General features: G+C 44.5%; 1 protein-coding gene across 1 annotated transcript; it reads left to right on the forward strand.

Moving 5' to 3' along the window:
• The first annotated feature begins 1,089 nt into the window (after positions 1 to 1,089).
• On the forward strand, positions 1,090 to 23,943 carry SCARB2 (scavenger receptor class B member 2). The gene is made up of 12 exons (XM_080409191.1): positions 1,090 to 1,310; positions 7,719 to 7,876; positions 11,678 to 11,825; positions 13,287 to 13,475; positions 14,242 to 14,333; positions 15,084 to 15,203; positions 16,137 to 16,315; positions 16,870 to 16,988; positions 18,871 to 18,944; positions 20,391 to 20,442; positions 21,090 to 21,248; positions 22,820 to 23,943. Exons 1-12 carry the CDS (start codon positions 1,194 to 1,196, stop codon positions 22,859 to 22,861), a joined length of 1,449 nt encoding a protein of 482 aa, XP_080265317.1. The 5' UTR covers positions 1,090 to 1,193; the 3' UTR covers positions 22,862 to 23,943.
• Positions 23,944 to 24,256: the final 313 nt, after the last annotated feature.

A 24,256-nucleotide genomic window follows, 5' to 3' on the forward strand; every position in this document is an offset into this window, starting at 1 on the left:
TATTTACCCTGTTGCTTGCTTTTTTGGAGGGATGATGATGAAACAGAGCTAAGAAAACCACTTTGGAGTGGGAATCTAAATGAAAACAAGCTGCCAGAACAATGTTGTTGTTTTCTTTTACCGCATGGGTGGAACCATGAAAATTCTAGTTTTCCAGGCCACTGCGAAATGTGACCTCATAACCTTTCATAACAAAAAGAAGAGAAAAAAAAAAAGAAAAAAAAAGGCACATAGGAACAAAATACTGTTATTGCAATTACAATTACGGGAAACAGTGATTGTAAAGGAAAATGCTTCAGTCCCTCTAAGCAGGAAATCCACCTGATGGTCTACTTGCTCTTTCCTAGGGAGGGCATTATTTGGATCAGGCTGATGATGGCAAGCTGCCAGCCTCCTGCTTTGGAAGGGCAAGAGGATGCCTCAAGACTTTGGAAACGCTAGCGCTGCTGGCAGCTCGATCACAGTTACGGAACGGGAGCCCTGTATGGCAAAGCCTTTCCTTCCTTTTGTGCAATATGAAGGCTGCAACGGAAAGCAATTAGCACAGGGTCCAGCGCTGGGAAAGCTCCAGTTGCAGGTATCTTTCCCTCCTGCTGGCATTGCACCGGGCCGCGACTGCGGAGCCTTTTAGAGAAATGGGTACATCAATTTATTTCTCAGGATGGCTTAACTGTGTTAGCGGAAGCTGAACTGTACTGAATGACGGGTATAATCTGATCCCTATGAAGCTTAATTCGGTCAAGAGGCACTCTGTGTTCCCTACAAGTTTTCCCCTCATCATCTTGCTGAAGGAAGCTGGGTTTCTGCTTGTTTTCCAGAAATCCTTCTAAAGATGCCCGCTGCATGGTGCCACGCACTGGCAGCTCCACCGCCAGCAGCCAGGGGGATCGGGCTCCCCGCCAGCGGCACTGCCACCGCCACCCCCCGGGATTCTCGGACAGATTCTCCCCTCTCCCGGTCAGCAGGCTGCGGGGACCACGCTGGGGCAGCACCCCGGGCCCCGCCACCCGGGGATCCCCGCCGGCCCCTGCGGGCGGGGCGGGGGGGCGGGAGGCAGCGGCGGCGGCGGCCGGTCCCGGCCCCTCCCGGCCCGTCGGGCGGAGCGAGGCGGCCGCCCGCCCCCTGCGCCCGGCCCGGAGCCTGCGGGCGGCGGCGGCGGCGGCCCGGCCCCTAGTCCTTCCTCGGCAGCAGCCATGAAGTCGCTGTGCCTCGTCACCGTGGGGGTCCTGGCCATGACGCTGCTGATCGCCAGCATCTCGCTGCTGGTCGCGCACGTCTTCCAGACGGTGGTGGACCTGCAGGTGAAGCAGGTGAGAGCACGGCCCGATTCCCACCCCGGTCCCTCCGGAGCGGTTTATTCCCTTTCAGAATCACCCTGGGAGGAGAGGGAGGGAGGGATGGGGCTGGCGGGAGGCGCTGCCTGGCTCCCCCCTTGCCCCAGCTGTGCTTGGGCGAGGGCAGGAGCATCCCTGGGCAGGGAGCCCCCTGGCCCCACCGCCCGGCGGGGCTGGGGCGCGGGGTGGGGCTGGGGCTGCGCTGGGCCCAGGCCGGGCCGGGTAAAACGGGGTCAGTGGGAGCGAAAACCAGTTCTCCTGGGGCAGCTGCGCTGGCGGTGGGGCAGCAGCCGCGGTGAGGAGCCCTCTCACGAGGCGAGCAGGGGACACCTAAAGCACCCCTCCTGTTTTGCCATCCCTGTGGCAGATTTGTTGCAGCTTTTGTACAGTAGGTTGTTCTGCAGCTCCATTTAGCGCTGCCTCTGGAGCACGGCCAGAGGTGCTGTGGGCTGAAGCACGTGGTAGGTTCCCAGGCTGGGTGATGACAGCGAGGTATGTCACCCTGTTGTTAAAGGCTGCTTGTAGCACAGGTCAGGGACACCCGTCCTAGTGTTGTTACGAATGCAGAGCCTGTCACTGTTCACGGTCTGAGCTTTTGTTCCTCTTTCATACTGGTGATACATTTATCTGGTGGTCCAGTGAGAAGGGTCAACTGTGTTAGTAACTCCCTTAAAATACCTGTGATGCATGTAAATGGACAATTATTTATTAACCTAGTCCGAGATATATTATCCTCTTGTTATTTTGACACAGAAGCCAAGAGTGCTAACAAATGAAGGGGTTTGACCAGTGCTGTTGTCTAACTAGTGACCAAAGTGTGCTGATCCCCTGTGATGTCCTAACCACTGTACTGTTCTTTTCTTTGGGGTATTGACAGGGAGCATTTCCTAACATAGAAGCTGTATTGTCTTAACTTAGAGCAGTTTGGTTTAGCAAATGCAATTTTAGATTGGCAGTCAGCTTAAAGCAGGTTGTGTGCCTGTAAACTTCAGGGGGTAGCAAAAAAACCCCCAAAAGGCTGCCATAGGCTAAGCAGTCCTGCAGCTTGCCAGCACACCAGCTGCTCTTCAGGAACTGCTCGTACAGCTACTCCTACAGCATTTGTTCTCAGGTATGTGCCTCTGCCATGCTGGAGCGTAGCATGGGTAATAATGGGTGGTTTATCCTGCAGTCATTTGATCGTCAGCCCATACCTTTTCTAGCCAGTCTGAAAGCCAGGTGTGATGTGAATGTTAATGTATGCAGATTGTATGCAAACCAAGCCAAATCAGTAGCGTTTTGCATAGGCTTTTATTTGCAGGTCCATCTCCGAGACCTTGGGTCTCCTCGGAAAGGAGTCTGTCATCCTCCGCATCACAGCAGAAGGTCTAGTTTCAAGTCTATTTCATGCTCCTGTCAAAAGAGCAATGGGGTAAAAAAAATAGTTTGGTGGTAGAGCATAAGACTGTTAGGAATTAGGCGTGATCCTCCTTATGCGTATTATCTCTTAGCTGCATGCTCCTTACCCTTAGTGGTTGATTATGTAAGAGTAAGTTGGTATTCGCTCAGCAGAGCTTTCAGTAATGCAGGATAAAGTTTCCAGAGCTCAGTATTTTCCTGCTTCCTGCTCTTCAGCTTGTGCTACCATATGTCTGGATGAACAGAATCAAGTGTCCTGCTCCCTGCGCTAGCTATGGACTCCTTCCTGGCCTTCTCCAGGAGCCACACACACAAGCTGCAGAAGTACAACTTTCAGCCCCAAAGCAGTGTGCTCCCAATCACTCTGCTGATTCGGCTACTTTCCATATGTGTCTTATTCCATGTGAGCTTTTTCTCATTTGTGCGTAGTCTAGAAAGTTGCTGTCTCTTGTGTAATCATGTATACAGCTTAGAAAACCTTGGGCAAATAGACAAATCTCAGTTTGCCTTTGAAATGTGGCAAGACTTGAGCTTTTCCAGCTCCCTGCAGTCCAGGGCATTGGACATGAAACGTTATCTCTGAGCTCTGGCCCTTAGCCTCCTCAACTTGTCTGTCACTGGAGGAGTTGCAGAAGGGGCAAGAGGTTGCCCTTTTGACAGGTAGTTCATGTTCCTTTGAGGGCTTTCCAGTGGTCCTGAAACAGAGCTGACTCATCGTGAAGAGCTGTCTTTGCAGTCTCAACTACAGCTGAAACAGAAGACCACATTTTGGAGCAGCTGAAGCACCTGTGTGTCCAAACCTAGGACCTGTGAACCGCTGAGGGTGGGTCAGCTTTCAGTGTGCTGCATCCTTTCCAGCCGAAGACAGGGCTCTTGGATACAGAGGGGATGTGGGAAGAGTGGGGAATCCAGCCTGCTGTCAGACCTCACATCCCCTTAAAAATCAGCAGGCGGAGGCGTAGTGACAAGGACAGTGGGAGCACCTTTCCCAGAAGGCATTTAAATCCTGTCAACTTACTTCTGTAGCATTTGCCAGTCTTCTGGGTTTTTGTGAATTCGAGTGCCACGCCGCATCAAATGTCCAGCTTGGCCAATACCTGTTTATTATCAGGGGCTAGCACCTGAAACTCCAGTGAATAATGGGGGAAAAAGCCTGTAATGAACAAGAATAAATTAGCTGCCTACAGGAGAAAGGCCTTCCTAGCTGCTCACAGTGTTTGCCTTGTGCTCTGTGTTGGTTATATGGTTATGTATTTTACTGCCATAACCTGCAGTTTATAACAGCCTCTGATCTATGCACCTAATTCCAAATGTGGGCAATCAGTCCTTTACCTCAAGTGTTTGCTTTATGCCACATACCTTACACTGATCATTTTAGAAGGTGCTTAGTCTTCTGACCCCTTGAAATTTCACTGGGCTTTTGTTGCCAGCCTTCTCTAGAGCTGGTTTGTCCGGAGTGTTTAGGGCCCAGAAGGACAGGGGAGATACTTTGTCCCTTGATGTAGTTTATGTATTGATCCTTTTTTGCTGCTGTTGTTTTATGTTGTTTTATATTGGTTTATGTTGTTTTATAGCTCTTGGCACAGTTAGTTTGGAGGCTTAGATGAAGGATCCGTTGAGATGCTGCTTTTGAGCAGACCATTCCCAAGGCGCAGGGTTAGAGAAGTCTGTTCATATTGCTCTGAAAGCTTATCCCTATACTTGTCTTAAAAAGTTGCAATTAAATTCTGTCGCAGGTGAATGCATAAAAACATGTCTTGGAATTAGAACATTTTGTAGTTCCAGGGAAGAAAAATGAAATTTAATTTTCTGTGTAGATTCCAAAAATGTTCAGTACCATTTCCCACCTGCACTGTCACTACAAGTAACAGCTATATTTGGGAGGGAAAGCTTGCTTTTTATTTCCTTTGTGTGAAGCACTGTCAAGACAAGGAGACATCAGCGGATGAGGCAGTTGTGTCTCCTGTTCTTGCACATAAATGTGAAAGGAGGAAAGATCCGATTCTCTGGCCTTAAATGGTACAGCAGCAATATCTACACTGGAGCTCTATCTTTTATATATTTTAAAGAGCAGTGCTCTGTTCTAGTATCTTGCAGCCTGCCCAACCTAGTAGTGAACACAAGCTCTGACAAAACCCAAGCAATCCCAGTCGTGTAACATCAGATCCTACTCTGGTGTGGAAGGAAATCAGCAGAGCTAAACTTGAATACCACCAGCTGAGGGATGTGGACATATGTTTTGCTCAAAAATATGCCCTCATCCTTTTCTCTCAGATCTAGGCTGTGTAATAGCATGTGGTAGACCCAAATATCCCTGTAACATTTGGCAAAAAAAACCAGAAGAAAAGAGCTTGTCATATTTTATTGTTGGAGAGTTTCACAGGAGTCTATCTGAATCCAGCTCAGAAGTTTGTGAATCTGGGTTTACAACTGGGGCTGTCACTGTACAGAGCTATAAATAGTCATGTCATTTCTGTGGGAGAGCCAAATGGTGTCTTGCAGAATCCAGGAGATAAATCACCAGATGACTTTTGTTCCACTACCCTTTTGCTCTACAGCCCTATCCCAGGGGTTCACTTACCATTTCAGAATCTCAGGAGCCTGTATTTAAACCAACCTGCTAGATAAAAGCTCCTTCGTTTCCTTCTTACTAATGCTCTTTGCGTGTAATCTCATGCTTCTGTGCAAATCGAGAGAGTGTGGTGGAAACCCTACACATAGGGATGCTACATGGAGTTGGGGAGCTTCTTGTTTTCAGCCTAATTCAGGAGAGGAAGGCAGGGGACACAGCCTCCCTGCACATTGTAAATGTGATCCCTCCATCATAAAGGATAGACTGGAGCCTCAAACTGGAATGAATATGACCAGGGTGAACTTGTTTTTTTAAACGTTGCACATTTAGACCGAGTAGTAATCTCTCATTTTAGTTGCCTCGTATGTCAGACATTTGAGCAATAGATAGGTGTCCTGAATATGCTTAGTAGTTGTTAGAGAACAGTTTAAATTCCTAGATACGGATGGTTACGATCAAGACAGGCAATAGTTGCTCTGTTTATCAGTGTCAAGCTTATAGTCATTGCGTTTCATGCACGTGAGAGATGTGAGATTTATACAACTTAGGAAGGGAGCAGACATCCCTAGTTCAGTACACACCACCTCTGAAATAATGGCTTTGTAATGTGCTTCTCTGTGTGTGGAGAAAAACTATCACGGTCATCTATAGGTGTCTTAAATACATTTCTGCCTTGCTCCCAGCCCTTTGTGGTGACATCATGAAAGCAGCATGCCTGACTTGGGGAGATTTTCTGTTCCTGATCCTACACACCAACCTCAGGAGGGGTCTGTGGGAATACAGGGAGGAGTCTTCTTGGCATAGAAGGCAAGAAAATGGGATCAAAAACCATAGGGCTGTATGTATATGGTATAGATGGTATATATGAGGTGCTGGTAGCTCCAAAGAAATGCTCGAAGCTCCTGAAGCATGTCTTAAATATTATTTTTTGTGCTGTGCACAGAAAACATGGTTTGAAATTCTCAGGGGAAAGCAGTCTGAAACTGCGAAGTGCTACCAGCTGGGCTGGCTTTCATTGCCATTCAGCAAGACTGCTGCCATGCCAAGCTCCTGCCAGTAAGTTTTTCTTTGAAACAGTCTTCTCTTTAAATTAAAATCTACATGGAGAGAAAACAGCTCCTGAAGTGCGAAAGCCAAGAATGAGTCCTGAGGCAACTGTGGCTGATGAGACCCCATAAACAGTAACCCAGAAGTGGCAGCTGTCCAGTCAGACTGCCCTGCTTTTGAGCTTGCACTTAGAATATTTGACTTGTTTTCTCAGAAGAATAAAAGGAGCAAGTGTTGATAAGACCCATTTAATTGCAAATTATTTCCCCCCTCCCCTTCTTCCGCCTACAGATGATACGGTTTTCAAAGATACAGTTTTCTTTGTGCTAATTCCTGAAAATTCCACTCTGCAAGCCAAATTTCTCTTTATTACCACAGTAGCAGTACCAGTGTTACAGCTATATGACAAGCCTTGATTTTGGTGTGTTGGTGGTGATGCTTTTGTAGTTGGGTGAATTTTATCTAAAATGGAATGGTAGTAAAATGAGGTGTTGAGACCTCTATTATGTGTTTCTAAAGGAGCTACATACAGGTACAGCTGTGACTTACCTTATAGTGTGTATGCTAGTAGGGAATGGAATTACTGATCCATTAATTAAGTGCTTCTGTGGTACAATTATGATTTATAGCTTTTCTTTTGTAGGTCCAGGTTTTATTGTTTATAAAATAGACTGACGGTCCATGGGTCTGGAGATGCATGTGCTGTCATTGCTGTAGGAAAGTGATTAAAGACAGAGGGCGAAGAATCTTTGCCCTGTTCAGAGACCTCAGAAAGGCACAAATCCTAATATGCCTACGTGAAAGCAGTTCCTGTCACTTGTAAGTTTTCCTCACAGCCCACTGAAAAACAAAGTCTCATTGCTTTAGAGACAGAATCTTGCAGCTGTACTGGAATCTGGCATTCTTAGGCAAAGAAAACAAAACCAAAACACATGGAATCTAAGCTTCTTTTCTGGCCTTGTTTCTCCTAAGAGGCCTCTCTTAGGACCCCTTGGCCTTGCACTGTTGAGTTCCAGTTTTATTTGTAATGTTGGCACATCTTGTGGTATCTTACACTAAGTTAGGTTTTTGCTGACATGGGAAATGGAACAGGATTGCTGTGTAATAGCTGATAAACCTTCATTCTGAAAAATGTCAGGCAACACAACAAATGCATGCCCCTAGCCTGCAAGCCATTGTAGCGTGTGCCTTATCTTGTCTGTACTTAGTGAGATGTTTCAAACCAAAACATATCTATAAGCCTTCATAGAATTGGGGTCTCAAATCCTATTGCCTGCACTTGTTCTGAGGACAACAATTCCTCTGTTGCCTATACATATTATACAGAATCTACTGTTAACAGCTAATCTGTCTTTCTTTTGTTTCAGGGAACAGTATTGAAAAATGGCACGGAAACCTTTGAAGCCTGGGAGGATCCTCCTCCACCAGTCTACATGCAGTTCTACTTTTTTAATGTGACAAATCCCTTGGAAGTGCTTCAAGGCGATACTCCTCTTGTAGAGGAAATAGGGCCATACACCTACCGGTAGGACCATTTCACTATTTGCATGTTTCATCAAACCTGTTGTGTGGAAGGAAGCTGAAAAGTGGGATCCAGAATGGTCGGGGTCCCATTGTAGGAGAAAACCTACCTGTTAATGTGTGAGCAGAAGTTTATTGAAGGGACGATGGTCATACCCCACCCAGACAGTACAACTAGGCTGACACTTGGAGAACCTGCAATCAGTTTCAGTTTAAGGCAGTGACTTCCATCAGATTTTGGGCAAGATTTGCTTGTGTGCTGCTGTTCCTCAGTTGCTGAACACAGAGGAAGTTGTTTGCATCTTGGCCTACTGTCTTATGAGAGAAAAAACAGTTGGGTGATGTTTGAGAGTGGAGAGAGGAGGGTTGCATAAAAGCATGATTCATGTGTTCCCTCAGAACTCAGTTCCTAGCCGAAGTTGCATAATTCACGTTGGTAAAAATGCAGCCAGAAAACCAGTTAGAGTGTGGTACTACACAGGGATCTTTCTCAGCCAGCCCTCACTATAAAACCTACTTTATAGTTAGACATGTCTACTGTTTTTACAGACAGACAAACTTACTAAGGCCATGTGCAGTGTTGGAGCTTATCCAGCTTCTTGAACTCTCCTTCTGTGTGGTAGGGCTGCACACTGAACAGTAGGACTCTGCTGCACATGGAGAGATTTTAAAGTCACCTTACAAATGAGATTTCCTTTAGAGCTTCACTCTGCTCTGCTGCACATAGCAGCATAAACCAGGAGCAGACCTGTGGCAGGAAGTGTTACTGTCTTTGGAGTCATGGAGGTAAGAGAACCATGGCAAAAAGGTTGATTTCTCATTGTCAGTCTCACTTCTGGTCACACATGTTCATTCAGACCGGGTACCAGCTTAGTGCCAGAAGGAGTTGTCTTTACCTAAGCTGTAAAATGATCAGAATCTGCTTGTCAGGATTTGGAAAACGCACTGTAGAATAGGGAGAGCCTTTGTAGTAAGCTCTCTGTGGTGTGTCTTGCCTTTCTGTTTCTTTCTTCCCATACCTTGGCTTTGCTTCACCCTCTGCCATCAATCTTTCCCTGTCTCCTCTGTATTTTAGTACTGTGTCTCCTCAGCCTTGGCAAAACTACATGTGGTGCTTTGGCAAAACACCTTGTATTAGATAAACCAGTAAAGCTGGAGAAAAGATACATGAAACTTTCAAGTTCCCAAGCTTTTATTCAGGCCTTTGTAGTGTAGCGCTGATAATTAGTCAGCAGTGCTTTCTCTCTGCCAGGAAGATAAATAGGGCCAGCTCTAGATGTAATACAGCTACATGAAACCACATGGCTCATGCTCTTTTGCACCCTTTGCTAGCCTCTTTTTTTTGCCCTTTCCTTAGCTCCGAGTGTCTTCTGGGTACCACGTGTAGTCCAGTTTGTGAAGCTGCAGCTTATCCATGAAAGAGTTCAGTGGGATGAACAGAGCTGGTGATGTAGCTGGCTGGGTTGGTGTGTGCCCAAGGAGGGGCCCAGCCTGGGCTGCTGGTTGGAGGCTGGCTGGCAGAGCCTTCCCCTTTAATACATGCCACAGGCTGAATTGTTTGTTGTGGGTGAGGGAGGGAGGCTGCAGGTTCCAGCACTGTGTGTTTCAGTTGCTTCTGGCTTGTTTGGTGAGCCTGATTTTGACATGTCTGAACAGGATTCGATTGTACTGTGTTCCATCTGATAGAATAAAGAGGAAAGTTCGAAAGTGGAGTGCTTTTTTTCCAGGAGATTCTTTAATCCTTGCCTAGCTGTCACTGCCAACCCTACCAAACTGTCAGCAGCGCGTGGGGGAAAAGAGGAGGCATGTGGGAGGGGGAGGAGAAGGAGAAGGGAGGGATGTTGCAGACATACTGCCTGCTCGAGCCAGAAAATAGATACCAAGTTTGTCTCACAGGCCCCATGTAGCAAAGCATTAAAGACTCATTAGATTTAGCATGTGGCAGAACACCTAAAATGCCCTAACATGAAGTGCGTGGCCCAGTGTTTTTGTTAAACAGAGTATTGGGGAGAAAAGCTGGAAGTAAACTGGCCCAGACAAGCAGAGGAAAAAAATCTGAGTGAAAAAGAGGAGGTGGGACAGCTAAATCAAATCTCTTCCTGCAGATCCTTCCTGCAGTTCATTGTTTTGACCAACATACATTGTAAACCCAGTTTACAGAGTACAGAGGTAGTTTCTGTAACAAAAATGTAGTAATGCTTGTGTTTTTAAATCCTGAAAGTTGAATTTGCAGCATATAAAATAATAAAAAGGCCAAGCTGTTTATTTGCTCAAGCCTGCCAAGTCCCAAAGAATGCTTGAATGTTGTCTGGTCTTGCACACATTTACAGATTTTGGTCCTTAACATCGGAGAGCCTTGTACTTGTATCTCTAATCAGGGAGTATTATTTTCCTCTCCGGCCCTTTCAGAGTTGGAGAGGCTTCTCAGGTTAACTCTGGCCTATTTTAGGGAAGGCACTTCACAATTGTCAATTTCCATCCCCTCAGTTCAAGCCCTAGGACATGAAGCAGATTGCTGTACAAGAGGCTCTTGCGAAATCAAGCCAAAATGTGGCAGTGGTAGATAACGCTGTTTGTGTAGGGAAGATGGGAAATGGTTGGGTTTTAATAAGAACAGGTTCACAGGCCTTTCCAGTTTGCTTTAAATGTGAAAGACTGAACCAGAGAAATACAGCCTGTCGTGAAGCTGCATTGATGGATCTAGTGCAGCCAGGATCTGAAATGAATGAAAAACATCATAGCACAGGGTCTTGCAGGATAATTCACCTTCACGTCTTGAGACTTAAAATTTACACAGGAAGCAAAGCAAGGTAAAAGCCAACAAACTCTGGAGTCAATGTAGACTTCTGAAATACAGTGCACTTCATGTGTACGCCAAAAAGATGGTGCCGTGAGCAGACAGCCTGCCATTTCCCTTTTCAGGTTTGCTGAAGCCACATGTAAAACTCATTTTGAGCCTGAGCCAGACAGTTCTGCAGAATTGTATGTTTCTTGTTAGTAAAATTGTAGTGGCAAGGGACTGAATTATGGTAATGACATGTGTTTCAGAGTAATTAAGATCTGACTTCCTCATCAGACCAGCAGGTAGCATTTGATGTTTCTTGCCAATTGCATTTGGTTGTCAGCAATCCTGAGTCTTATGCTGCTTGTCAGAGTACATAGACAGTAACAGAAGCAACCTCCCGGGCCATGAGTAGTTCACAGCAAAAATTCAGTTGGACTTCTGTTGTGTCCCGGATTCCTGCCTGAGAATTGAAGGAGAAGAGCCTTAAATGAGGCTTGTTCTGTGGTCCTGTCACATGTAAGCCCAGAATTCCTAGTACTTTGAAGCCAGCAGAAAGATTCTGGTAGATTCTTAGGTCAGGTTAATGAGACTTAATGTGAAACCTACATCTTGTTCAGCCTGGAAGTGAATTTTGCCTGCAGCAAAGAGGCAAAAGTTTCATTTTCCAATTTAAGAGAATTCAAGGACAGTCCCATATATAGTGCCTCTAAATCCTTCTGTATGGTCTGAAATCGTTCTCTTTCCTTGGAGGTTTTTAAAGACAAAGCAAAAATATGAAGTGCAATTAACATGTGGGGTGGCATTTTTGGAAGCACCCTGTGAGGTCTCATTCAGCTTACACTGACACCAAGGGGAGTTTTGTTGCTGACAGCAACAGTAGCAAAAATGAGTCTACTCCCAATGAGCTGAAAATCCAACCCTTTATGTGCTTAAAGCAGTAGACTAGCCATAAGTTAATTGCAATTAATGTTATGTGTACTTGTTTAACTCAATTAGAGAACCAATTCTCTTGTTTTTCAGAGAATACAGGCCAAGAGTGCATGTTCAGTTTTTGGACAACGGTACCAAAGTATCTGCTCTGAATCCAAAGACGTATATATTTGAACCTCAGAAGTCAGTTGGAGACCCTGAAGTGGACCTGATTAGAACAGTTAACATTCCTGCAGTGGTGAGTTCTCTTTCATTTATGCTTAGAAATCATCTTAATATGCTTTATAACTAGCAGCTTGTTGCTTCATATTGTCTCTCCCTTTGTGGTAGATAAATGTGATTGAAGAACGAGAGAGTCAGTCTATGTCTGGGGCAGTTACTGCTTTTAGTTTGGACTGTTGTGGGGTGTTTTTTTTTAATGTTCCTCCCTCTCCATACGCCTCTGTAGTGTTAGTGCCTCACCCTTGCGCTGAGAGCTGACACACACAATTTGGAGATGAGCAGAAATCAGGATTGTTGAGTTTCCATGAGTAAGTGAAACTAGGGAATTAGTCATGTCAAATGTATAGGAGGAACTCTGACTTTTGAATGAGAAAGTTTGGAATGCTTGAGGTTGTTTTTGTCAAAATCGCAAAAATTGCCTGCAAGTCTGCATCTCAAACAGAAAATTATAGCAGAGGAGTTTCAGATACAGCTGAATGAAAGGGTGCTGTCAGAATAAAATTAAAGTTAAAACATGTACCCCAAGCTATGTTAGGTGAAGGTACTCTGCAAACAAATGCTCATTTTGGTGATCAGAGGCAGACCATTACTTTTGGTCTCGTACAGGCGTATACGCCAACATGCAAATTTAAAGCTGTTATACCTTCCAAAGGAAATTAGACTGTACTAGAATACTGGCTGGTTGTGTAACTAATCCCTGTAGTAGTTTAACTGACTTCAATTACAGGATACCTTAATTTCTACTTTTGCCCCAGCATTTCCAAAAATAACTTGTTTGATTTTATGGATTAATACATAAATGCACTGTATATAGTAGTAGATAGGACTCAGCTTACTAAAACTTGCAAACAATACAGTCACTGTATTTACAATTCCTCCCAGGCATTTGAGCAGTGGTAAGGATTACCTCTTATTCGGATTTTTGACTGTGATGTGCTGTAAGAGGCAGTACTAGAACTACAGGTTGATTCGCTCAAGTAATATTGCCTTCTTTTGGTTTTGCCTTTTTAAGGACATGTTGTAAAATCACTCGTCAGCTAGAAATTTTGGTGGTGTTTGCATTTTGGAGAAATGGCTATCTTCGAAAAATGGCTTTTAAAAATGTAAACAGTGACTTCCTAACGGTGAAATTCAAAGCATGTCTCCGGCTGTAACTTACTTGTGAAATTTAGGCTGTTTAGAAAGCGGTTTTGCACAGTTCACTTAAAATCTTAAGACTGTGGCAGATAATGGCATGGAACTGAGCTGGTTGTGTGCCAGTGCCAGGCTGAACGGGAATCTGCCAGAGCACATCCCTGTGGGAGAAGAGCTGAAGAACCTGTTAGGCAGCACATTACTTGCTGCGAGTAGAAATAACGAAACTGAAAATACAGTTGAAACATGTGCAGTGCTGAAATGTGTCTGTGTGTGCCTCAGCCAGTATTATTTATTCTACAATAAATCTGACCATTGCTCCCTTATTCCAATTCCCTGGCAGACAGCGATGGAGTGGACCAGGTCAACTCCTCTTCAGTTTGCCACAGAAGTGCTGCTGCTTCTGTACCAAGAATCCCTGTTTACAGTTCACACAGTTCATGAATTACTGTGGGGCTACAAAGACAGGCTCCTGTCCACCATTCATCTTCTGCATCCTGAGATCGATCCAGTATTTGGTTTGTTTAATAAGGTAACTGGGATGTGAGATTTTCTGATGTTTTACATGGGGAATGATTTCCTTGCTGCAGAGTTTGGACTCTCATCACCACTTGAGAAGGATGTGCCTGGGCTGAGGCCAGGACGTAGGCTGCAGGGATAGCAAAAGGATGTTCCCTCTTCAGTTTGGCTGTGTCTAGGCACTGGCTGGTAGCACAGCTGTGAGTGTTTTTATCTGACTTCTCTTTATCAGGTGTGGATAAGCTTCCCAAGGACTAACCAGTATTGCCTGTGCTCGCTTGCATAACACGAGCTCTGTGGGGCTGGTTGTGCAAACTCCTAGAAAATTTTCCTGACCAATTTCTTTAGTAATTGATTGAAATTGTATGTTATTTCTGTGCTGGAGCCATTACGGGCTTCCACAGAGTTTCTGGTTGCATGTTTTGGGCTATGGGGGCTCCTTGTTTCTTGGAAATCATCTGCAGTGCTCAGGTCATTTGCTGTGGGTTTATTTTTTTGCTAAGGGCTGTTTTTTAGTGGCAAATTTTGAAGGGAAAAAAAAAGCTCTTCTAGTGTTATATTTCCTTCACTTGGGAGATGTAAGAATTGAGCCCAGTCACTTCCACCGCATTTATATTCAAGGTGGGGCTTAATGAATTGCACTTACTGCAGGGGAAGTCCATCACTCCTGGGGTGGATTTGACATAATGACATCATCAGCTCCTGCCACTCTGTTGTAGTTACCAGCCAGGTGTTACAGAATGAGCAGAGTGATTAAAAGCTCACGTATCTGTTTGCAGATGAATGGAACCGATGATGGAGAGTATGTTTTCCTAAGCGGGGAAACAAACTACCTGAACTTCTCAAGGATTGTGGAATGGAAAGGAAAAGAGTAAGTTTTTCAGCATGGTGTGGCCTCTGTCCAAATCTGCCCCTTTTCACATTTTGGATGAACGTAAGCATTGTTCACAAAAAGGGAAAAAAAAAAAAAAAGTCATTTTATTCTGAGGATGGCAGTAGCTCTTAGCGACTGTAGCTTCAGACCAGCCCCCCAGTATTTTGGTATGTGTCATATAGCTGTGACAGGAAGACAGCCCTGGCCCTTGGCGAGCAGACTGCTGTGGATACTCTCCTCCAGAGCCCTGATCGCCTCTTGGCAGAGGTGACCCCCTCTCCATTCCCTCCTCTAGGACACCCATCCCAGCCACCTGTGGGTGTCTTCCTGCATGTACGCAGCCAGTGTTCCCAGACACCACGCTTCCTCACTGCTCTGTACCTAGAGTCAAGGCTGGGCCAACTTGTACCCAGGTGTCTAATGCCTCTTCAGTGGGCAGCGTGTGTTACAGAGAAGCCAAAGATGAACTGCCTAAAACATCCGCCTCCCATTAAACAAAACATCTGCCAGCAACTGCATATATGGCAGGAACACTTGCAGATGTGTTCTTGCTTGCCTGGCACCAGTGTAAAGAGACTACAGATGCAATTTAAACCCATTTTAATCCCCTTTTTTGTTAGCGGAGCTGAGGTGATAGGACTTAGCCCTGTACAGGTACAGGTCTAATTATTAGACCATGAGCTGTCATTGCCTGAACACCGCTCAAGGATCTTTTAACCCTTACTCTCTTTGCTTTGTTTTCTTCAGGTCATTGAGCTGGTGGACAACAAAGTCATGTAACATGATCAATGGAACAGATGGGACGTCCTTTCACCCACTGATTAGCAAAGATGAGAACATTTACATCTTTTCTTCTGATTTCTGCAGGTAAGGAGAAGAAAATGTTGCTCAGACTTTAAAGCAGAACATTTACATCCATTCCTCTTGAGGTTTCATGTTAGGCCGTTGTTTTTCCTCCTGTGACTTTATTTAACAGTTTAAGTGTTCTGCATCTATTCATGGTATGAAGGATGAGAGAATTAAACCAAAAAAAACCCCAATCTGCATCAAGTTAAGGATGTGCTATCTCAAAATAAAGTGAAAATTTGGAAGATGACTGCAAAGGTGGACTGGACTGTCTTGCAAGGCTAGTAATGAGGCAAATGGAAGGAATTATATGAACCTTGCCTGAAGCTTCTTTCCTCCAGACCCCCTCCTCTGTGTCTTGCTTTTTTAGAGAACCCAGGCTGCCTTCTTCAGAGATTCATGACTTGATGTAATGCTGTTTGAAATGCAACAAGATGCAGAAAATCTTGATGCTTCCTTCTTTGTGTTCCACCTTGTCTCCTCCCTTGCCCACTGCCCTGTCTGTGAAGAACAAAACCAACCAGAAATTCTCTATTTAAATCAATATAGATGTGTGTTATGCTAAATTCAGGACTTGCCAAATTGTTCTGTGTTCCACGACTGTGTTCCTTTCCTTTTCCCCCTCAGTAGCGAATACCAGCACTGTCTCACACAACGGGCAGTAGCAATGTGGGGCCCAGAGCAAGACCCTGAAATGCTGAAGGTGGGCGCTAGTGTTCCTGGAGCAGCACAGCTGGGTGCAGGAGTGTCCATTTTGTGCAGCAGCAGAATGACGAGATGTGTGCTTGCTGATCTAAAGCTATTAAATGTAATATAGAAGATTGTTGAAATGGGCTTAAACCAAGTCTGTCATTTACTGCAGACTTAGTACACAGGCATCAGCAGACTTCTGCAGCAGGTGTCAGTGTGTGCACAAGACCTAACAAATCTGAGTCTGGCTTTTCTTCCTTGCAGATCTTTTTACCTGGTGTACGACAGCTCAGGAACTGTTGCAGGCATCCCAACCTACCGTTTTGTGCCCTCTGCAATGGTATTTGCCAACACAACAGTTAACCCAGACAATGCTGGATTCTGTGTGCCACCAGGAAACTGCCCGGGCACTGGTGTCCTCAATGTCAGCATCTGCAAGCAAGGTATGCTACTAGGTGGTGGAAGCAGGTTGGAGGGACATCAGTGGGGAACATATTTCTCCTTTCTATCTGAAATACATGAGGACGTTTTGAGGCGTGTAGTGTTCTGAGTGTGCTCCGTGAAATTGGCCACCAGCAAGAGATTGATTGGTTGTAAAATGCAGCAGTGATCTGAGGGGATCTTCCTGTCAGATGCTATCTGCTCCAGCAATTATTTAAATCAAGGAATCAGAAGGAAGTACCAGGATCCATACTGAACAGCTTGGGCATTTATCCTCTGCTCTTATCCGGGTAGCTGTCATGCCTGAGTAGTTGAATGAAAATTGTGCAAAAGACCAGCATGCAAGCTGGAGACATGAAGCCATGCTGATGCTGCACAAGGAAAATTTGGCTTGTTCTGGAGACAGGGAGTCAGAGTGCTGATTCTGTAGCTCCAGAATGGACATTTCCTTTTACTGTCAATGGCACAGTGGCAAGAGTTTTGAGGTCCTCAAAGACTTCTTTGAATCCTGCTCTGCCTTTCTTAGGTGGTGACTTTATATGTTTTCACATTCCAGGTGCTCCAATATTTCTATCAGCTCCACATTTTTACCAAGCAGATCAAAAGTTTATAGAGGACATAGAGGGCATGCATCCCAAAAAGGCTTATCATGAGACGTTTCTGGACATCAATCCTGTAAGTGCAGCTTTTTTTAAAGGGTTATGTAGGTGAATCCAAGCACATGGGTTCAGGTCACCTTCTTGGATGGTGTGTATCGCCATAGTCCTATTGACCTCAAGGAAGCTATACTAGATTATTTGGAACTGATCTATTTGTATTTGCTGTATAGAGCAAATTGTGCTGGATAGCCAAAGTTAAAATACTTTTCCCATTCTGCCTGTGCAATTAGGGATGCCATCAGACTGGTAATGATGAGATTAAGGGGTTGAAATATTTCTTAGCAGCAGATGAGGCTACTTTTCCCATTCACCATGCCATCCCAACCTTTTGAGTATTATGTTGAATGTGTTTTCCCCAAGTTGAAGAAGCTAGGATATGTGGTCCAAGAGAGCAAATTAATAAAAATTCTGTGGATGTTGGACTCAGTTTAGATAGCATGGAATCACGAGAGGGGAGATACAGAAGCGTGGTGATAATGTCTTTCATGACAGCTTACAGAGTTGTTGGTATTCTTGCTGTGAAATGTCAGAAATAAAGGGAGCTTGTAACTGACTGATGGTCCATGGTTTTACACTTGTGGTTAACCGCAGTAGGCAGCTAAGCACCGCACAGCTGCTCACTCTCTCCCCGTGAGCAGGACGGGGGAAATAATCAGAAGGGTAAAGGTGAGAAAACTCAGGTTGAGATAAAGATGCTTTACTGAGAGAGAGGGAGAGGGAGAGAGAAATGAAAGTAAGACAAACAAGTGATGCAAAAAAATCCCAGCTGGTCACCACCAGCTAGTCCTGGAGCAATGGCAGCCCTGGCAAACTTCCTCTCCCAGTTTTTCATTGCTGAGCACGATGTTGTATGGTATGGGATGTGCCTTTGGCCAGTTTGGGTCAGCTGTCCTGTCTGTGTCCCCTCCCAGCTTCCTGCCTACCCCCAGCCTACTCACTGGCAGGGCAGCGTGAGAAACAGAAAAGGCCTAAGGCTCTGTGAGCGCTGTTCAGCAATAACTAAGACACCCATGTGTTATCAACACTGTTTTCATCACAATTCCAAAACATAGCCCAATACCAGCTATGTGAAGAAAATTCTATCCCAGCTAAAACCACTGCAACACTGATCTCTACATCCACGCATACGAATGTCGGTAGAGGGAAAGGGCAAAATCATGCTCTGACTCATCAAGGTGTTATGTGTAGCTAAAGCAGGAAGCAATTGCATAGTTCCTCTCTTTAAGATCTAGTGCAGATGCTGCTTCATACCTGGTTTGGTGCCAGGTTCTTCCTGTTACCCTGCTTCTAGCTACTCAGCTTTTTTGTGCTACCACAAAATGAGCTCTGCGTCTCCCCCCCTGCCACCCGCTCTGCAGCCTAAATGTTCTTGCTCGAATGAGGAAAATATTCACGTGCATGCAAGTGCATACTCTTACGTAGTGGTGGCACTACTGCGAGAAGTGTTTCACTTCACTCTGTGCTCATACGCTCCCGCTGACTGTGGTCAGCATCTGGTTTTCACACTTGAGGAAGGAAGGTTTGCCTTGTGGCTGAGATTGCAGAGTCTCTGTAGCAGTACTCAGAAACCAGAATAAAACGCTGTAGGTGGTAGCCTTTTCCAGAACTGCAGCTGGATCTGGAAGAAAGGGGATATCTCTCTGTAGCCTTACAAGTGTAAGTTTGCACAGCACAATGGCACCCTTCTCTCCATTGCAGCCTCTTCATGTATCCTTAAGAGGCAAACTGGAATGTAGGTATATGAGTTACAATAATATCTTGGTGAAGGAAAATAAGTAATAACCCTAAGGAGGTCTTGTCTTGCCTTGTCAAGTCCACACCTGTGTAAATATTAGGTTGTGTTCTCCCATTTCCTTTCTTTTTTTCTTTTTTTAACATTGATTTCTTTTATTCCCCAGCTGACAGGGCTTGTCCTGCAAGCAGCCAAGCGGATGCAAATCAATGTTCACGTCAGAAAATTACCTGAATTTTTGTAAGTGTTCTCTGCTGCCAGGTGGATATCTTATAGCTGATTTGATATTCCAAATGAATTTGTCTGCAGTGTTTAGATGGAATATTGGTTGGAGAGAGCAAGTGAGAGAGAAATCCAGTCAAATCTCAGTTACAAGTGGCAGTATCTTCTCACAGAGCAAGTAGATTTTGCAGTTCCATGTGCAGAGTAGAGACAGTGCTCAAGAAAAGCAAGATGTTATGCACAGGTTCCATGTGATGCTTGTGGTAGCACCAGTCATATCACACTGGTTGGCTTGCTCAGATAGAGGGTCTGCCACAGTGGAGTGTGGCTAGAACTCAGAGAGTGGCTACTCACTGCAGCGAGGACATGCTGTCCTATTCTTCACAGCTTTTAGGAGTCAAAAATATCGCAGTTTACTATCATTTCTCAGCAGTGGTCACGTGAAAACCAAATGAGAAGGCATGACCCCAGACAGGGCTGCCTGTGCCTTTCCCCAACAAGCACAAAATGTAGACCAAGTACACAAAATGTATCACAGCCGGCAAGTCCTGTCCAAAACTCAGGAGGGAGGGCTCATTTGATCAGGTAGAGAGAAGTATTTTGCCTGGGACTGCACTGGTATGATGAAGAGAAATCTTTGTACTGCAACTTTGGCACTCAGTACTACCCTGCGAATGGGCACAGGTAACCTATGAGTGAAACGCCTCATTCCTTTGGTGTTGCAAGTGAATTCTGCCTGGTTTTCTGGGCATTCCAGTTTGAGGGGCATGTCCCCAAACTGCAGCTCAGTTGCACAAAAATACCATTCCCCTCATCTTGTGTCTTTCTGGCATGTTGATTTACTTGTCGCTGAAGCTGTGTAGTAGCTGTTCTTCTTACTTAGCTTCTGAACTGATGTTTATTGGCACAGCTTTGCTATATACTATAACTAAAAAAGAAGTATTCTATCTGCCCATTCCTCTTGGGAGAGTTGATAATGTTTCTATAGAAAAGTACCACCTTGTTTTCTAGTGCCCAGGCGCTGCACATGAACCCAACTTAGGCATAAGCTGTTATTTCATGTGTGCCAAATGTTGCAGGGGGGGTTGCTGCTGTGCGCATGTTGCTTGGACAATAGTTTCTGTGTTTTACAAATATGAGTAACCTTCAACATTAGCTTAGCTTAGCATTCCTGCTGACTGGCACAAATCTGTCATTCAGTTGGTTATTAATGAGCCTCTTACAGATCTCTCTCTCTTTCTCCCCACCAAGTCCCAAAACATGCCATTGCTCCCAAAACAGGATTTATTACCCATCTTGGAGATCGAGATTGTTCTGCTCCAGTAGGGAGGTGAAAATCAAGAATAAGAAGGAACAGCCCATAGGTTTTTTAGGGACAGTTTCCTCGATCATTATTCTATTATAAGCTGTCTTCACAGCCCTCAAGTTGCAAAACTATAACTTATTATTTCTTTTTTTACACAGTGAAACAGGCAACATCCGAACGCTAATTTTTCCAGTGATGTATATAAACGAGGTAAATACTGTTACTTCTTTGCAGCACTGTGGTATGTTTATGCCTGCAAAAATACTGTCTTTGAGCTAACCAGAAAAGAAAACGCTGTTTTTCTTGGTTTATACAGTGATAGGTAGGAAGCTGTTGCTGTTTCTTAACTAACATTCTCCTAATGCTTGTTGACCATAGCATTAAGTTCAGCTCTGCAAAACACTCTCAGTCAGACAGTCCTTTTAATTTCAAAGGTATTTGCCACAAGGAAAAGGGATGCTTGGATGAGGAGGTGGGAGTTCACAAGATCACGTCTATTTTTGAACCGCCTTTTGTGAATATTCCTGTGCTGCAGCTGGATCACTGAATTAATTGGATGCAGAGAGGACTCTAGGGAACTAGTTTCGGTGATGTACACCACTATTCCAGGCCAATATTATTTCATTCCTAAACTGACAGTTAAAAATCACTGCTTTCTTTTGAAATGCAGACTAGACAATCTCTCCAACCATAAGAGAGCTAAAAATTCTTAGAGGGAAAGTATATCAAGAAGCAGTGAAGCAGAGGTGTAGAATTGTGAGAATGTTGGTTCCCTACCCTTCAAAAAAGTAATGCGGGCTAATATAAAGGAAGAACAGAAATAAATCTTTTTCCCTCTTCATCCCTCTCTGCTCCAGAGTGTTCTGATTGATGAAGCATCTGCCAGCAAACTCAAGCATGTCCTGCTGGAAGCCAATGTTGTAACTGCAATCCCCTTCGTAATCATGGCTCTAGGAATTGTTTTTGGGATTGTTTTTATTGTGCTCGTGTGCAGGTCCCGGGGAATAAGTGAAGAGGTAAGTAGCATTTGAATTTGACATTTACTGTACGTCTGCCTGTATTTGATTTTCTTTTGGTTGATTTTACTGATTCAGTGTCTTTCTGCACACAAACATTTTTATATGTTGTTTTTGTTTATAATGACTTTTCTAGGGAAGGGAAGTTTTAATAGACTCAGAATAAATGCACCAAAGCAAAGGAATGGAGCTAATATAAGAAACGTGGTAAGGCAGGTTGTGTCTCCTGTGCCTAATTCCCTTCCCAACAGTAGTAAAAAAAAAATAAAATAAAAAAATCAGCCTGTCTAGAGGACCGTGAAGGATAAGATGCAAAAAGACCACCCTATTTGATGGGCAGGTTTAGTCAGCGACAATCTGACAGTATTCTCAGTAGAAACAGTTGTGTTGTGCCAGTTGATTATTTTTCAGAATCATAATGCAGATTTCTGACCAAAGAACAGATGAATTTTATAGACAACAGCATGCAGAAAGTTTTATCCAGGCAGTACTAGTTTGTACGTCTGTTGATGAGAAGTTCTGTTCCAAAATGGCATGCTGGCATTAAGGTTGTTAGTCACATTGAAAGCTGATGGCAGAATTCCACCCTAATAGGCAAGGCAGTTGGTTCAGCTGAGACAAACTACGGATCCTCTGCCTGGAGAAATAAACTGGGTACTCTAGTAGGCTGTTTTCTCCTAATAGTTGCTGTGTTCTTGGTGTGGTCTTGCTTGTACGGTGTTTCCTAAATACTGTCTCACAACAGTGTAAGACAGCACCCTCACGCCTACCTCCTGAGCACCCAGCCACACCATGTGTATGCTTTATCTTAGTGGGACCCACTACCATCATGCCTCCGGCGGGACTGGGGGTGTGATGGTAGTGGCAGTAGTGGCGGCACTTTGGCAGCGAGGTCTGCAGCCTCCTTTTCTCAAGCAGTGGCTTTGAGCAGCTGCTTTTTGGCTCTTGGCTTCATTCTTTTTCTTCTCTCTGGGTACCCAGGGCGCTTTTCATGAGCAGATGCTCTCAGAACTGTACTCCAGGTTCCTTTACAAGAGAGACTGGTACTTCTTCCTTTGAGCTTTTGAGCCTGCCTGTGTTACTAGCAGGCTCAGCTAGAGAGTCAAAATTGCCCCATTACCTGAGGCCCCTGTCCCAGGCATTCCTGCCCCACCCTAGGTGGATAGCTTCACACCAGCTCTCTTGGATGTTCTTGAACACTGCACAGGGATTAAAATGGCAAAGGGATACCTGAAGGCCATGTTTTCTCTACATGGCTTTTGTTGCTTTTCCTGCAAACAAAAGTAACGCAGCTAGTTATAGGTCTCCTTGTGGTCCCCACTCCCACCAGAGTGGTTACAGCCTTCCATCCTCTGTAAGGTGCTACAGTGAGCCCGCTGCCCACGCTGCCATCCACCCTCTGGCGCTTTTTTTAGTGTACTGCTGTTCTCTTACAGGAAACTGTACTTAGACGTAGTAGCCAAGAGCTTTTTCCTTTCCTGTTTGGAGTCTCGGCAATCCAGCTTCCCCACCGTGGAAGCTCTCCAGTGTGCCACATTTAACTTGCTGGGTTGCCATTTTTTTTCTTTCAGAGTACTGAAGATGAAAGGTCCCCACTGATCAGGACGTCTTAGTAGATTTTCTTTAACATGTGAGCTTGGAGAATAAACTATTAGAGCTGACCTAATACCAACTACCACTGCCCAACGTTGTCTACTGTGGAGAAATGGTCGTGTCAAGTATAATTTTTGTGGTATAGAGACGGAAGGGAATCTGCGCTGTCATCAAGGGAGGAGACTTTTCTTACCAGCTAAGTTACAACTTTTAAAACTACATTTTAAAACTGCTTGAGATCCTGCTTTTTTCAACACTGCACTCTCTTTGTACCTGCACTGACAGCCACAGACGATCGTAACCACTATATCAGCAAAAATAAAATGGCCTGATTCGTTACAGAAATGACACGGGTAAAATTTGCAAATGGCCTTAAGAGTGTGGGCTGCGAAGTACCCTTCTGGAAGCACAGCAGGCTTTGGTATCACCCAGAAACAAAGAACAATTTTGCTGTAGGCCTAGCGTTGTCTTTTCTGTAAAGTGTTGCGCACTATTTACTACCAGTATGCACTGACTGTTCATCATTAATGTCATTGGGCCTTTCACAAAAATGATTTGTACAACTAACTTGAAACACCAAGCGAAACTTTGTTAAGCATCTGTAGTTACCAGGTAAAAAGAAGCCGATGATCTGAAATGCTTTTCCGTACGGACCTCTTAACCGTTCTAACTCTGCACAGGATCCCATTGCATGTTAGCAATGCATTTATCCTTAAGGTTTGGGGTTTTTTTCTTCAACTTATAAACCAAAAGACAACACAATGTTGTTCTTGATGGTGGAGGGTACCAAAATGGTGTTATTTTCTTCTCTGGTATTTGTGTCACAGTTATCAGCTGCGTGGTTTAATGTGAATGCAGACTTGGCAGTTACTTTTACTGTTTAGGACAAAAGCACGCCTTCATATTAAGGTATATGTAGGGCCTTGAGAAGTCATAACATTTTTTTTACTTGTCAAGTGGAAACTTGTTTTAAAAATCACAAAAGTATTTTTCCCCAATTAAAATAATATTCTCATTGAGAAGTATTTCCATTAGATCTAGATAGCAAAACATATTTTGAAAATGTATTATTGTCTTCTAAATAGAGGCATTGGTTTTTGCATTGTTTTGGTCTGGGTTTTTTTTCCTAGCTGGTGATTTGTTCAACAGTTTTGTTCATCTGGAGGCAGTTCCAACCAGGAAGTTTCATGGTGACTGCAATTATTTATTATCTGTATTAGCTAAAAGCAGCTGGCACAGCCTAGGGTCCTCACAGTACTGCAGGTGCTGCTTTGTCTCTTCCATGTACATGCCTCAGCAGAAGGCCAGAGCTGCGATCCTAAACCTCAGCCAAGGAGCGGGACTCCGGTCGGACATTCAGCTACCTGTCACCTAGCAAACTGCAAGCATGCGCCCAGGGAATGAGAAACTCATCG

Source organism: Falco punctatus (assembly GCF_963210335.1).
Source record: "Falco punctatus genome assembly, chromosome: 1".
Classification (NCBI taxonomy): Eukaryota; Metazoa; Chordata; class Aves; order Falconiformes; family Falconidae; genus Falco; species Falco punctatus.